Source organism: Barbus barbus (genome assembly GCF_936440315.1).
Source record: "Barbus barbus genome assembly, chromosome: 42".
In the NCBI taxonomy this organism is placed as follows: domain Eukaryota; kingdom Metazoa; phylum Chordata; class Actinopteri; order Cypriniformes; family Cyprinidae; genus Barbus; species Barbus barbus.
The window spans coordinates 12,548,708-12,564,322 of NC_136720.1; the positions used below are offsets into that span (position 1 = coordinate 12,548,708).

Below are 15,615 nucleotides of genomic sequence, written 5' to 3' on the forward strand. Positions count from 1 at the left end.
CTGCAGCTAAGACTTCTGCTAGGTAGAAGCCATTAGGGAAATGAAGGTGTTTGAAATTACTCAGGTCTTTAACCAGCTGGACACACTCATTAAGCTGAGACTGGAACTGTTCTGATATTTTTAAGACCAGCTTTGTGGTTGCTTTTTGTAACTGTTGCCAGGCTGAATTAATCACTAAAAACTATTGAAAACTATCTGAACACAGAATAACACAATTGACTGGTGTAATAAGTTTGCTAAAAGCAACATTCTTGTTCTAAGTTCCTGACTGTAACAACCAAAAAAAGACAGTAAACAGCAATGCTCTATTCTAAATTTATTTCATATTTTACAGTGTTACTGCACCTTTTCCACTGATGGCATAAATAATTTATGCTGCTCGATAAACGTCAACATAAATAACTTCAATGTGTTTTCCAGGCATCTGACACTTCTCAAGAAGGAAGTAGTTTAATTAACATAATTTGTTAAAAATAGAGCTAAATAGAAGTCTGTTACCCAATGGGACTTTGGTACTGGATTAAAGGTTAAAACTTGTGATCCAGAGATATCAAACCAGGATGCCATTTGATTTGAACAACTTTCAGCTGAGTTTAATATTTTACTCGCACCTGTGTGCATAGCAGCAGGTGATAGATTGCACACTGTTAATTTCTAATGCACACACATCAGTCCCAAACCTTGAGCCTGTTACAGTTGCACAGATATTTATACAGGCATTAAGTCCATGTTACACCTTAATACAGCCCAGTTAAGTATTACAGCTGTATTAAGTGCCATAGGTGGATCCTCAGGCCCCTCACACAAGCTTAAAACTGAACATCAGTGCATGCAGCCTAACAATGCTAAAAAATAAAAACATTTAGTTTATTGTAGATGTTTAGAGAGCAATGTGCATTTTTTTTTTAATCCATGTTAAAAATAGTCCTCTTTGCTACTTATTGATATGTTGCTATATGCTATTTACAACTTTCGGGTTTTTTTTGTTTTTGTTTTTTAAGTAAGGCATGCTTCTCAAATGTTCCCCTCGTCACACAGAGATGACATTGTTCTTCAAGTCATGCGACATTCAGCATTTTTGCAAATCATCCGAGCACCAGTTCTGTGTGAAATCAACACACGAATATTCAATTACTCTATTAGAATCCTCAATAAATGTAGAAGCAGGTGGTTTTTGTTTTGAATGTAGCATGATGTGCAAAGCTTTAAACCAAACCTGTTTTTTTTTTTTTTTACTAAAAGATAAAATGATTCAGTCATCCATGAAGATCATGTTAATACTGGCTTTTGGCAAAATAGTGTTTTTGGAAGAGAAAAAAAAAACAATCAGTAAGCTGACCAGTTTACAAAAATATTAAAATTAATTCAGAAGCTACTACATCAAATATAAATGAGTACTTCCTAATACACGCTTCCAAGAGCTCCTTGCTTATGTCCATATTAAATGTAAAAATAAATGGAGTCATTTTGCATCTGTGTGAAGGGAAGCAGGTGCTACTACAGTTAAACAAACAAACAAAAAAATCATGTCATAAACAATATTTTGGAGCTGCTTCCCCTTGCACATATACACAATTCATACAGATATTCATGACTTCCTGAACACTTTGGTTTGAGAAGAAATAAAGTTGTAAAAACACTAAAATATTTGCTTAAAATATATGCAACTGATGTGATTTTTGCTAGTATGTGGGGGAAAAAGACAACTCTAGCTAAGGATTTTAGTGAGATCAGCTAAATAAAAAAATAAAACTAAATATTCAGTGTCAGAAATAAAATGCATTTATTGGCCAAAAAGGTTCACTGAAAGCTTAAGCAGAACACATTGATCTAGGCCAGTCATTACGACTTGTGCGTAACTATGTACTTGCATAATTTAAACGGTTTCTTTTTAGAATTAAGCTGTTAAGCACAAAACCAGGTTCCTTTGCTTAATTTTAAAAGGTACCAAATTTAAATTGCCACAAGCTGCTTTCATGCAAAAATACCTCTCTTACTCTCACACCGTTTTAAAATATTGCATGCACCTGTTTTCCTGATTAGCGCAATCAAACGCAGAAAATGATTCTTCAGCTCTTAAGATTTCAGTAAAATTCCACAGCAGATGTTTTGGCCAATAAAGTGCAAACTAAGGCAAAAACCCCACCCTTTTCTATGAGCTTTTATCACGACTATGAGCCATAAAATATAAACTGCATAATTTATCATCCTCAACGATCTCTTTGCATCTCCCTAAAATTCCTTCTGCTTGCATAATCGCATCGAGTATGAGGTTTACCTGGAGATTCAGAAACATTCTAGAAATGAAAGACATCATGATGCTGCATTTTCTAACTTGCACCAGAATGTTGATGGATTGAACGTAGGCTGAGGCAGCATGTATTGTGTCTGTTTGAGTCAGTAGTTGCCATGTTCAAGACATATTCAAAGCCTTACTGCGCTTTGGGTCCAGTGAAAGTGAGTGTACATTCAGCTGGAGATGTCTTTGTAGGATTTGGAGAAAGCACTGATTGGGTTGGATTAGTCAAACAGCCATCAAGAGGAGCAATCATTACCATAAAAAACACTCGCTGCTTGTTGATGAATCTGTAGAGCAAACAGCAGATACCTCTGTAATTCCAGGGAGTATGATCTCTCTCCAAAGGAAATCTTCATGGTCTCAGAGTGATATGGAGTCATGTGGGAAGTGCAGACTTTTTGAATGTTGATGCCTAGTGCAAAATCAGACGTAGATGCCTTCTGGGTTAAAGGTCGTGTTCAGCGGGCTCTGCAGAGCTCGTAGGTCAGCGGGAAGTTGTCGAGCTGATCCAAGCCGCTTCAGAGATCCAGACTGATTTTCTGACTCTGCAGAGATAAAACCAAAGAGTGACTTAACTTGTAAAGTACACTTTACAACTGACACATTGTGCTTTAGAGCTAAGAAACATACGTTATAGGTTGGTAACATTAAGTTAAATGAAGAAAAAAAAAAAACAGACAATATCTATGTACCTGTGTTAGCTTCCTCCTCACCAGGGTCTGCTGGTAGAACTGTTACTTTGGTGCCAGTCTGTTGAATAAACTGTTGAAGGTTCACCTGCCTCAGCTCCTTAGTTAACTGTTCCAGCTCCTGCTCTCTCTCCTAAATGAAGCAATCAAAAGTTAAAAATGTTCACTCTGAAAGAGGGGGGCCAAAAGAGTATGTAAAAAAACCTGCCATACTATAATTTGTTACTTCGACAGTCCAGATAGAATTTAGTGCTAGAATTGAATACAAGTGTATCTGTCTTATGTAACGTTCCTGGTGAATGTAAACTGTACTGGGACATATCCTGCTCCTTCACTTCATCTGTAAGCTCTGGCAAAGATCTTTTACATAATATCTGTGACCATTACCCCCCACCCCCAAACAGCTCTCTTAACATGTTGCAAAGCCGATTAGTAGCAAAACTTGTTGGAACTTAAGGCCAAAGAGTCCAAAACAAAGCAGCTGCAGTTCACAAGGTTTCAGCAAAGCCATGCTTGTACTGCATGGAACAAAGCACTGGCTATTATTCATTGGCTAGTACTTTGCTTCATAGGTTGTTTTGACACTTGGTTAGAGGACACTAGATTTACTAACAAAACTTTATATGCACAGAAAAGCACTTGAGTATATCTGTCATGGATGCAATGCAAGAGATGCAAAGACTGCAAACTGCTCCCTGAAAGAACAGCTAATACAGGATTGTCCAATCCTGCTCCTGGAGGGCCAATGTCCTGCAGAGTTTAGCTCCAACCTGCACCAACACACTTGCCTTGAAGTGATCCTGAAGACCTGGTTTAGGTGTGTTTGATTAGGATTTGAGATAAACTTTGCAAGATTGTGGTACTCCAGGATTAGTATTGGACAGCTCTGAGCTATGAAATATAAATCTTTAAGAAATACATATACTATTCCATCTCTGCATGCTCCCCAAGTCATCAACAGTGATTCACTTCTGCAATTTTGGACAAATTGCTTTCATAACAACTGCGAACCATACTTGAATACTTGGTTTGCTGTTGTGCACCTGATTTTGGACAACTTTACACTAAATAGAATTGACAAGACTCACTCATGTCAAAATAGATCTGGTCCACCCCAAAGTATCTACTTGTGAAAGCAACCTCAGTCAATTCTGATCACTTTCAACTGTTAGTCTAAGTCAGTGGTTCTCAGCCCGTCATAAATCCAAATGCGGCCCAATTACAGTCTATGCTGAACACAATTAAAAAATAACTTTCAGTTTTACAATTCATTTGAGTTTTTACATTAATCTAAAAATGTACTAAGCATATATAAGCTATAATGTTTTTATGTAAAATAATTTAGTTTTTCATATATTATTTTCAGACATGAGCAGACCTATGTACTCATGTAGGCCAATTAATGTTACGCATTTAACGAACACTTACAAGCGCGCACTTCGGCAGAATTCAATTCAAATAGTCATCAGCAGCCATTAGTTCTGTAAAATTGAGCATCAGAATGGACAAATTTGTTAAGGGAGAAAACGAAATGTATTCAAACAAAGAATAGTCGCAGCATCAGCAGTGAAGAGCGTGCTGGACTTTCGCATCAACTTTTGGTTTGCCCCGCCTCTCACTTGAAAATGTTCAGTGATAGGCTACTACGCAGCAATCATCCTTAATTAAAGAAATGTGGCAAAACATCTCTGGAGAGAACCTCAGATTATTAAATTTGAAAATGCTTTCCATATTTGGATCAATATAAGCTACATTTGTGAACGCACACTTTCTGCAATGTCGCGTGTCAAGCCACGCTTCCGTGCGCGTTGCGCAGGTGATCTCACCTGTAGCCTGATGTTCGACTGCCCAAGTGAGAGCTCCACAGCTCTGCAGCTGCTCTCCAGTCTTGCAGCCTGCTGCACCTGTATGTCTACCTCTGCACGAGCCTTGTCCAGTCGCGACCGGACCTCCATTTCATCCGCTAGCCGCGTCTCCATCAGCTCTTGTTGCAGGCGCTCTGCCTCCAGCCCTGCTTCCATGCACTGAATACGTGCTAGGTACTCTCCCAGCTGCTCCTCGCACTCCTGTACACGGCTGCGCAATTCCTGCAGCTGCTCACGAAGTTGCCTCTCATTGTCCTGCTCAATCTTTAACTCATTCTCCCAGAATTCATGCTCCTTCATCTCCGCCTCATTCCTACGGACCTGCTGCTCTAGTTTGACCAGCTCCTCTTCTTCTTCCTCCGTCAATTGCTGCTGCAACTCAGTCTCGCAGCGTTGCAGTTTCTGCTCTAAGATGTGCAACTTGTCCTTCTGCAACTGCACCAGACGGGACAGCTCCTGTGTAGGGGCCGGAGTGCTACTACGGTTTGTGTTTACCGCTCTCTGTTTGGTCTCACTCTCACGGTTCTTCCCGAAGATCTCACGTAACCCCTTGGCACCACCGGTGAACGTGAGGGACTTGCGTTTTGGTTCACGTCGTTTGAGGGAACGGTCGTTGGCTGTGGGGCGCAGCTTTGCCATGGGAGGGAGACTTTGGCGGTATAAGCCGCGCTCAGGGGCTCTTGCAGAGGTGTCCGAGGTGGGGCGCTCACTCAGAGATGGGCCTGTACGTTGAAGCACCAACTGCACATCACTAGCGTACTGACCCCACTTATTCAGAGAAACCACAGGATTCTCTTGGGGCGCCAGGTGCCTCTCTGTCTCGCGCCATTTTTCAATCAGCGTGTAGCGACCTGTCCGCCCTGCAAGACAATACTTTTACATTAGCAATTTGAAGTGCAATTTCTGCATTAGCATCAAAAATCTGAATTGCAAAAACAATGATTGTATTCAAAGTTTCCCAAACATTCCTCCGATCTGACATTAGTCAGCCAAACAAGTGGTCCCGCCCCAAAACCAGGCCACCGATTGAGCCTCTGTTGCTTTGTCGAGATATTCAAACAAACACAGCATTGTTCATTAGCTGAGCCATATCTTTTACACTCTTAGAGAGTTAACCTATGAATGACTTATATATACTTAATAGGACTAAAGCCTTGTTCAGACTGTCAGTTTAAATCCGATTTTGTGCATATCCGATTGCAATCCGATCTAGACAACGTACTGTCCACACAGCGAATCGAACCGTTCTTATCCGATTTGTGTGTCCAGAAGCGCATTTTCGTTTTACGGATGGGCATTGGTTTCTATGGCAATGCCTTTGCGTTATTATGCCTACGCTAAAAACAAAAATAATGGCAATACAGTTTGCAAGACAGATGTTGTCTTACGACATGACTATGTTGCCGTCACGCAGTTTTATATTTCGTCTTATGAGGCAGTGGCAGAAATGCAGGAAGCTGGAATGTGCGATTTTATTCCTTGCTGAAAGAGGTGCATATACTAGTAGTATATTGTCTTTTTCCACTCGACTTGCACTTTGCAACAACACAAGCTTGTTTCTGCAAATACATTAAGCATGTTTTCTACAAAAACTTCTGACATGTTTACGTTGCATGACAATGTGAAAATCTACACTAAATCCGATCTGACCCGTCAGACTAAAATGGATTTCTAGGAATGCAATTTGAATGGTAATCCAAACCACAAGAATGTAGCTCGAAACGGATTTGCAAAAACAGATTTCACGTAGTTTGTTGCTGTTCAGACTATTTAAATATGATCGGATTTTAATCGGATTTGCACAAAAATCAGATTTGGGCTGACAGCATGAACGAGGCATAAAATACTTTAACATACATCCTTTAACTTTAATAAAACTGTGTATGGCAAAACAGAGAAGCAAGCAGACATACAAGCTCATGATGACACAAAGATTTAACTTTCCAAAGGAAATTCATCCGACATTCACCAGAGACCAGGCGCCTTAGTGGCACAGAGATTGCATTTATTCATGAAATGATGCAAAGACAAAGTCTCATTTTTTATAGTATGGGGTGATAGGGTCGAACTCTGAGACTAGAAGGGACAATACTGTATTTCACTGTTCCAATCTCTGATCTCAAAGAGGGCTTGTTGTCAAGGAGACAACCATAGTGAGGGTTATGTTGTGTAAAAAACAGTGGAAAGGAAGAACAAAGGAGGAGGGAGCTTGGAAAGGAACATGCAAAAAAAAACAAAAGAAAGGGAAAGAAGTTCTTTTAAAAATGGTACCATTGTGTAACAAGTTATTCACCAATCAGATTGTATTTTGAGCATGTAAAAGTGACCAAAACCCTGCTTGGATCTACGGTAAATAGGCCCATAGATTATTAGGGTGCATTGTGTTTAGTGTCTTACCTATTGCTTGGGCCAAAGCGATAACAACCTCTTGACATGTGGTGACTTCTGTGACCCCGCAGACGATGCGCTGCACTCCATCCACCCATACCTTCAGCTCCATGCCTCTCATCTGGATGATGTCATTCCTCACCTCTGCAGGCACCCGTTACAAGCTCTCTGGTCTGCATGCTGAGTATCACTGCTTGAAAGACCAAATAAATGTTTGTGCTAATTCCACTTACATAAGGAATGATTTAACCATAAATGCCTCTCTGTATTCTTCAATAACAGTGACCTTACTAGCACTTGGTTCTCTATGATATATGATACTCCATCCATAATGTCAGTCTGGCAGATGGCATCTTTAGTTCCTTGGGTAGGGAGGGTTTGGGTGCTGCAGTGCTAAAGTTTTACTCCCAGCTAAGCCCTGGTCTGTTATTATCCTCAAATCCAACTCGCAAATTAATTTTCACTTACTGCACTGGTTTGGCCTTTTGTTATCCTCTTATAGGGATTGTGGCTAGTTGATGGACATCCTGTTTTTACCTACCCCACCACTTTATTTTGCCCGTCTGACTTGATTAATTTTTGCTTGTTTTGTTATTGATTTTACAGTCTGATAGGAGTGAATTCATTTGTTTGCATAAAATCACATATGTATCAATGCTATGTATAGTCAGAATAGATAGTTGAAAAAAACTATTCAACTGCCCCCCCCAATGGAGAACACTCTTAACTAGGCATTTTGAGATTAAGACCCTTGCATTAAAAGATAAATTATACAAAGCACACACAAACACCAGACAGAATATATGCGTAATGCTCCCAATTTCAGATGTGTTGTCAGATGAATGTTATTTTTTTGTTGTGCAAGTTTTATTTACTTCATTTTATTGTTAAGGAAAACTTTGGTATAGACTGATGCTTGTCCTCCTCTATGGTAGTGTACTGAGTGATCAGACTGATTTATTTAGCCATGAACCACTCAAGCAGAAGAACTGGTCAAAACAGGCCTGTGTGAACAGTATGGATGGCGCCCACTCCCATGAGACACACTCATAAAGGATAAGTGAGATGAGCTGTACACACTTGACAGGTAATAAGTCTTTCAGTTTGTGTGTGTGTGTTGTGAAGTCCTCTGTTTGTCTCTCATTCTGTCTGTCTCCAGGAATGTTTGGGCTGCTGAAATCTGAAGTGGCCTCTAATGGGCAGTGGGCAATATCTTGATATGCCATCTCACACCCCGCTGATATCCATGATGGATATCTGTATCTGCATAGTGCAGTATGTCAACACTGCAGTTGTAAAATACAGTTTTAGCAAACCCCTGAGTATTAAATTCCGGCACAGAAATCATCCCTAAATTTGGGATTTTATAATACTTCACATTATGAAACCAGTTGAGGAAGGGTGTATTATAATGTTTTAAAGTTGTAAGGTAAAGACAGTAGCAACAAATCTCTTCTTCTATATTGTGACAGAGAAACCTATCGGGAAAAAAAAGAAGGTCGGGGACTTGGTTCTGTCCTTCAGTTGCTGATTGGATGGAGGCAGATCTGAATGCAAGCTTGTAGTATGTCAAGCGGGTTTAAGTGAACTAAATGATTGTAGATGGCCAGACAAGGTGAATTATTCTCAATAAGATGACTGAGACACATTTACACAACAGGGTAAATTTCCAGTTCATGTCAACTTTAAATGATTGGATTACCAATTTTGGGAAATCCCAAATTGAAGGAGGTATCCAAGCAAGAATAACAGAGACAGAGGGTTGGGTTTTTTTCACCTCAACCATCTATAGCAACCACAAGGAACACCCTAGTAACCACCTTGAAGAGCACTTAAAATAACTTAGAACTGCTTGGCAACCACCCACAACATCCTAGCATTTGCATGGGCAAGCACCACTCACATTTTCTAAATATCTTGTTTTAATTCTGTCCTAGTGTGCGTTTTGATACTCTGTGTTCTAATCAGTCTCTCTTGGACAGAGACATCAGGCCAGGAAGTCTAATCATTCACTTCTGCTTTAGAAATCTCTCACTGTTAATTCAGTTCAATCCTACCCGTTCAGCAAAGCAGCATGTAGTGGTTTTCTTGTATGTTTTAAACACTGCATCAAAGCCCTACCACCCCAACAGTATTATGTGTCAGCTGCAGAATCTGTGTTTAACTGTATATACATGATACAGGCATCTGCCCCAGACGAGCTTCGGCTCCATGACCTGGGGCTAAATTTAACGAACTCAAGGCTTTGGCGGCCTGTCAGTGTAAGGTACAGCCAAGACAGCTGCTAAAGGAGACGTAACGCGTTCAAACTCACATTCCAGTCGACTCACGTCTGACGTCTGTAAACACAGATCAGCCCAGCACATATGGCTGTATGCTACAGTAACCCCATTGGGTGTAATGGCTCCTGCATGCTGTAGCGCTCTCACATGCTCTGTCATGTCAATGATGTACATCCATTCAGCTATACTAACTCAGGGCTGTTGAGTATAACAGTCAAAAGTTTATAAAACTACTCAGGGTAGCTGTCATATTTGTTGATGCAAAACTAAGAGGCGAGGGCTGGCAGTACACTCCATTCAATATGTTTTTTGTTGTAAAATTTTGTGTTGTTTATTCAGCAAAATTTGTGTCAGAATAAACACGGTGTCTACCTTGACTAGGGTCTGTACAACATATTCCAGATTTTTAAACAGGTCTGCTTTTGAGATGAAAGCTTGCTCTGTTGTCTAGCATTTCAGTCGCTGTATTTCTTGGAGTTTTATCTACAGCATAGGGGTGTGCGATATGACGATTTTTGATCGTGGACGATAAAAATGTCTCCACGATCTGCTTTTTAAGAAATATCGTAGTATCGCGCTACCGCACACATTATCAATTACAGTTCTGGCGCCGCCGTCTCTATATACTGTACAACACCACATACAGCAGTAGAGTTACTCAGACAGGACACTGCACTTATTCGCGATCGCAAAAGTACATTATTTGCATACAAGCCTTGCTGGTTAAATGTTTAATTCGCGCGCTGGTCTGACGTGCGCTTGTTCTGAGCGCATACACCTGAAGCACGCGCACTAAAACGCCTGTCTAACAGCGCCTGATTACTCAACTAACTTATCTTTTGCGCTAATACTGTCAAAACACACAAGGTTTACATACAGACTGAGTTGGTTATCTCTAAAATGAAAGTAAATAGTTAGAGAAGCAGCTCTTAAAGGGACAGGACACTAAACGTGCTGTCGACTGTCATTAAAGGGATAGTTCAACCTAAAATTTAATTTCTGTCATTATTTACTCAGTGGAAAACCAAACAGTTGCTGGTCCACATTGACTTTGATAGTAGGAAAGAAAAATCCTATGGAAGTCACTGAGGACCAGCAACTGTTTGGTTTTCCACCTTCTTCAAAATAGCATTTATAAATGTTCAGCAGAAGAAAGAAACTCATTCCGGTTTAAAACAACTTTTGAGTAAATGATGATATAAAAATACAACATTATGACAGAATTGACAGACAGATGACAGAATATTAATTTGTGGGGGAACATTAATAACATTAATTCATTTAACATTAACAAAACAACAAAACGCAAAAGAGAAAAATCACTCACTGAAAAACTTTAATACAGGTGCTTTAGGAATCAGTCTATCTAGTGTTTTATTTTTATATTTGTTCATTCAATTTCATTGAATGCTCTGCTAAATACACCTATTGTACCTGGAAATAAAGCACTGTTTGTTTTATTTGTATATTATGTGTATTTGTAATGTGTATCTTTGTTCTTATTTTTTAATAAGAAAAATAAAATAATGACAAAGATTTTTTTATCTTCGCCCACTTTGGCCTAAATATCTGCCATGCATCTTTGTCTTTCTAGTTTGGCTGTAATGCTCAGACAACTTGTAAAACCAAAATAGTAAAACTAACAAAGAATCGTGATAAAAATCGTGAATCGTGATATTTCTATAAAAAATCGTGATATGATATTTTTCCCATATCGCCCACCCCTACTACAGCACTTGAAAAACTCCTCAGGACCCTAACGGTGTGTGTGGACTGTAGTGGGGGGCTGTTCTAACAAGGGTCCAGACAAACACAAAGGTCCGCTGGAGAGACGCCCACCCCTGCAGGACTCTCAGCATGACTGGACACAAACAATCCATCTCCATAGTGATGCTTTTGCAGCTTTGTGAATCTCTCACATGGCCGGCTGTGACCAGCCTGGGAACTAACAAACACCAGCAATTAAGGAGCAATCTCTTTATTTTAACTTTTGTCCATGTCCCACTGTAAAACTTTGTCCTGTCAGGGGTTCCAAGCTGAACAATGCACCCATGAGTCATGAACTGACACTGAATTGAACCCATTTAAAATAAAATTGTTTGTCAGTAGAGCATCTGTTGAGGATGAGAAACCCTGAGTACGATTCATTAACTTTAGTCCGAGGTGAATATGTCACAGTAATAGGCTTTATCACAAACAGTGTGGGGGAAGGGATGCCGGACATACGCATACCTTGCAGTTCAACACAAAAGTTTAATTAGTTATTTGAACAAAATTAAAATTCTGCTTTTGAGCAAGAGAGAGCTCAATCTTGTTTCTCTAAAACATTTTCCTTTGGCATTCATTGTTAAATAATACGAGAACTATGTTTAATCAACTCTTTGTGAGATGTTTTCTTTAGATAGTTTGACAAGCATTGCTAGTGAACTTTGCCATTACATGGGCGTTTAAACAATATAAAACTAGATTTTTACATTTTCTGAAAGCTTGTCCGTAGAAAAAAAAAACAAAAAAACTTTTTTTTTTAGTTGTTTTGAGAGTTTAGAGTTTTGTAGTTGTTCTAGTGGACGACTATATGGTATATCGTGTTCAGAGTGGTTTTTAATGTTTTTCTATGTGTTCTATGTAAGGGTGTTCTGGTTGGTTTCAATGTAGTTGCTTGCAGGCCCTGATCACCAGAGCACACCCAAAAATGAAAATACTGTCAAAAATTCCTCACTCTCGTGTCGTTCCAAACCCGTAAGTCCTTCCGTTTATCTTCAGAAAACAAATATTTTTTGATGAAATCCAAGAGCTTTCTGACCCTCACAGACGATAGACAGAAAGGAACTGACATGTTTAAGACCCAGAAACGTATTAAGGACATTAAAATAGTCCATGTAACATCAGTAGTTCAACCGTAATGTTATGAAGCTATGAGAATACTTATTGTGCACAAAGAAAACAAAAATAATGACTTTATTCAACAATTTCTTCTCTTTTGTGTCAGTCTTTGACATGTATTCACAAGACAACCACACAAGAGTGTGCAGTTAGAAAAATTGGAGTGTATGCGTGCAGTATGTATACTTTGCTGGTTATGAAATTCATCACATATTGTGCAGTGCATATACCCTAACATTAATTTTTTTCTTATTGCACAGCAGACAAATCTCTTCATTTCCTCGAGTTGGACAATGTGGGTTCAAAAGAGTGAAGTGAAATGTCTGTGAACTATGACATGCACTCTTATTAGAAACCAACAAAAATATGCACACATTTATGGTTTAATTATTTAAAGTTCCTAAGAGACCCTAAACTTAATTCATTCAGTCCTGTGGTTACACGCACATACTGTATGCACAGGCCAAACCTTTTCTGCATTTTATAAACAAACAATGTGTAGAACTGGAAATCTGTGGGTGCAGATCTCATCTGCCTACAAGTACCCCATCAAAAGTGTAGAACAGCTTTCTGCAGCCTACATCAGATCCTGATCTGCATTGCCATCATGCATGTATTCATGATATTACATGTACATCTGTCAGCACAGTTCCATCTCACTACCTCTGTACTGTTGTCTACTCTGCCTTCACTCAGCTCTCTTTTGCTTTCTTCTCTCTTCCTCTGGTAGGTCTTGTGCTGGATTTATTTAGCACGCTCATGATATCCACGGTCAGCAGATTTGATCAGTGGGTGTTTGATGAGCCAGCTGCTGTCATATAAGACTGTGTGTAATGAGAGGCTAAGGTATGTGTAATCGGTTGTGAATGAGTCATTTCTATGAATGAGGCATGTGTAAACAGATCTATAAGTGAGGCAGAGGAAGGTGGTGTACGAAAGCTAAAAAATGCACATACAAATCCTGTGTTGCACAATATCCTGGCTACTAAGATGACTCTGTTTGGTCTATTTTTGATGGGTCTTGTCCTGCCTGCTGCGTCTGAAGCGGTGGTTGAAAGCAGTATGTTGAAAATGTTTAAACATTAAAAATATCAACATAGTTCAATTTTGACCAAGAAATTAGCAGTGTTCATTAAATATTCACTTTGTTATTTGTTCTAGATCATCATATGTGATATTAATGTGCCTCTGGAATGTGGTCTAGAGCCCGTTTCCCTAACAGACAACAGTTTTAGTATGAAAGCACCCTTTGGTTTCACACACAAAATGTCTGTATAAGCAATGAAATGAGGGGTGAATTTATCATAATTGCCAGTAAATTTGAGAGAGTGGACATGTAGAAAAGTCTGATCCAGTTAAACAGAAATTCAAACCAGCTGTAAAGCACATTAACTTAATAACAAAGGCAACAGTTTGGCCTCTACTGCATATTCTTGTGTAAGTTCTGATAGTCGGTTTATGTAAGCAATCCAGCTTAACAAAACGGTCCTATCTATTAATAAGAGTGTATAGAACTTTGCAGTAATTATGACATTATGTAAACTTCGAAGGTGTTGGAGCCAGAGTTGTGTTCAGTTGTTTGGTGATCATGTTCATAACTTTAAAATAAAACATCATTCAGCCACATTATATAATGCCTAATTCATTATATAATGTAATTTACTACCCACCTTATTTTTAACATAACAGCAGGTGTGGCATTTTAAACTTTTCATCAGCTCCTTCTAATAGTTTTAGGTGCACAAAAAGAGTCTGTTATGCTACTTGATGTTGCAAATTAATATTTATTATTTTATTGTTTTATTATCAATATCATAAATTATTTTTTTCCCTTCACTTTCATATTCTTTTAGTTATTTGCATATAGCAGCTAGTGAATCAGAAGTCTCACACAATCACAAAACATTCCTATTAGTATGCATTTCAATAACTGCTTCGTAAGGAAAATTTGATTCAGATATTTCCACACATTCATATTTTCTGATGAACATTTACAGTGCGGGCTGGTTGTGCACTTTTGCTTCAATTAATGTTTTACTTGAGGTTTATAAAAATACACAACAGAGAGACATGTTGTCAGACAATGGACCCTAAATAGCTTAACACTTTTTGATTCAAAACCTTATGAATAATCAGATACAACCACTGTGACAACTAGCCCCAGTCTCCCTTATAATGTCTAATAATGACTCATTAATGAAACTTACTATAAAGCCTTAGTGTTTATGAGATGCAGTGTTGTATGTTTGTAAGTTTAGGAGGGGCTGCAGGCCTGCTGCTGATCTGATGGAAAACACTGACCATCGCACTGTCATGTAACCCGTTGAAACGCATGTCAGTAGATCTGGGCAGGTGATAAAAGCCCTGATATTGACGGCGCACAGTATTGTGTCATGCGTCTGTTCTCCTGCGGCTTCTTGTATCGCGTCCCGTCGCAACTATTTAAATATGCCCCATGAAAACATGAAATACATGTCGCCCTTCTATCGGGCTTTCACGATGGTACAAAACACGGTGCGGAGACATTTATTTCATATATATTCCGTACCTGCGTGTGTCTGCAGTCCCGGACCGTCACAATCCTCAGCCCGGGTCTGTTACTTCGCTCCGCCAGAGCAGAACCGAGATATAACCAGATGATGTGGTTTTCCTTTTAATGTTTCGTAATGACTCCCTTCATCTGATGAACGTAAATGTAGTCCGGTTGAGGTCCGTTAGGAGGGTCCGCTCGCTGAAGTTCAGTCAGTGTGGCCCGTTACATCAGCGGCAGCTCTGCTCTCACACGAGCAAATACAGTGAGCGGGACACCGCAAGGCATCATGGAGCGAGCACTTTAAAGCTGCACAGCCCAGACTGAACAAGTCTGCTCAGTCACTCACACACACACACACACACACACACACATTTTAATATATAGTTAATTAAATTAAGGAATGCCTCTGTTTATTTATATATTTAAATAAGATGTTCCTTGACATCTGAGACATGAGCGAGGTTTTTGTGTGTGCGTCACTTTAGAATTCTTATTGTGTGTGTGTGTGTGTTCTTGTTTATGGCACATTGTGGGGACCAAATGTCCCCACAAGGATAGTAAAATCTGAAGTTTTTTTTACATTTTGGGGACTGGCTTACTAAATGATGTTTATCTGAAAGTGTAACTATGCAGACAGGTTTTCTGTAAGGGGGTAGGGTTAGGGGATAGAAAATAT

The 15,615-nt window shown here is 39.3% G+C and overlaps 1 protein-coding gene across 2 annotated transcripts; it reads right to left on the minus strand.

The window, feature by feature from the left end:
• Positions 1 to 302: 302 nt before the first annotated feature.
• On the minus strand, positions 303 to 15,225 carry LOC306861164 (ras association domain-containing protein 8-like). 2 transcript variants are annotated; one of them, XM_079403294.1, is made up of 5 exons: positions 14,955 to 15,225; positions 7,251 to 7,434; positions 4,815 to 5,713; positions 2,992 to 3,121; positions 303 to 2,844 (listed from the first exon to the last, which is right to left on the minus strand). In XM_079403294.1, exons 2-5 carry the CDS (start codon positions 7,360 to 7,362, stop codon positions 2,723 to 2,725), a joined length of 1,263 nt encoding a protein of 420 aa, XP_079259420.1. In that variant the 5' UTR covers positions 7,363 to 7,434; positions 14,955 to 15,225; the 3' UTR covers positions 303 to 2,722. The 2 variants fall into 2 exon arrangements, with proteins under 2 accessions (XP_079259420.1, XP_079259419.1); XM_079403293.1 differs by having other exon boundaries at positions 7,251 to 7,431; positions 14,955 to 15,219.
• Between the last annotated feature and the right edge of the window lie 390 nt (positions 15,226 to 15,615).

Excerpts from the sequence above, each read along its gene's own strand:
- LOC306861164 (XM_079403294.1), bottom strand. The coding sequence starts at position 7,362 with ATGAGAGGCATGGAGCTGAAGGTATGGGTGGATGGAGTGCAGCGCATC. Across the intron at positions 5,714-7,250 it reads CGCTTTGGCCCAAGCAATAG|GGCGGACAGGTCGCTACACG; the intron begins GTAAGACACTAA and ends ATTGTCTTGCAG. Across the intron at positions 2,845-2,991 it reads TGAGGAGGAAGCTAACACAG|AGTCAGAAAATCAGTCTGGA; the intron begins GTACATAGATAT and ends TTATCTCTGCAG.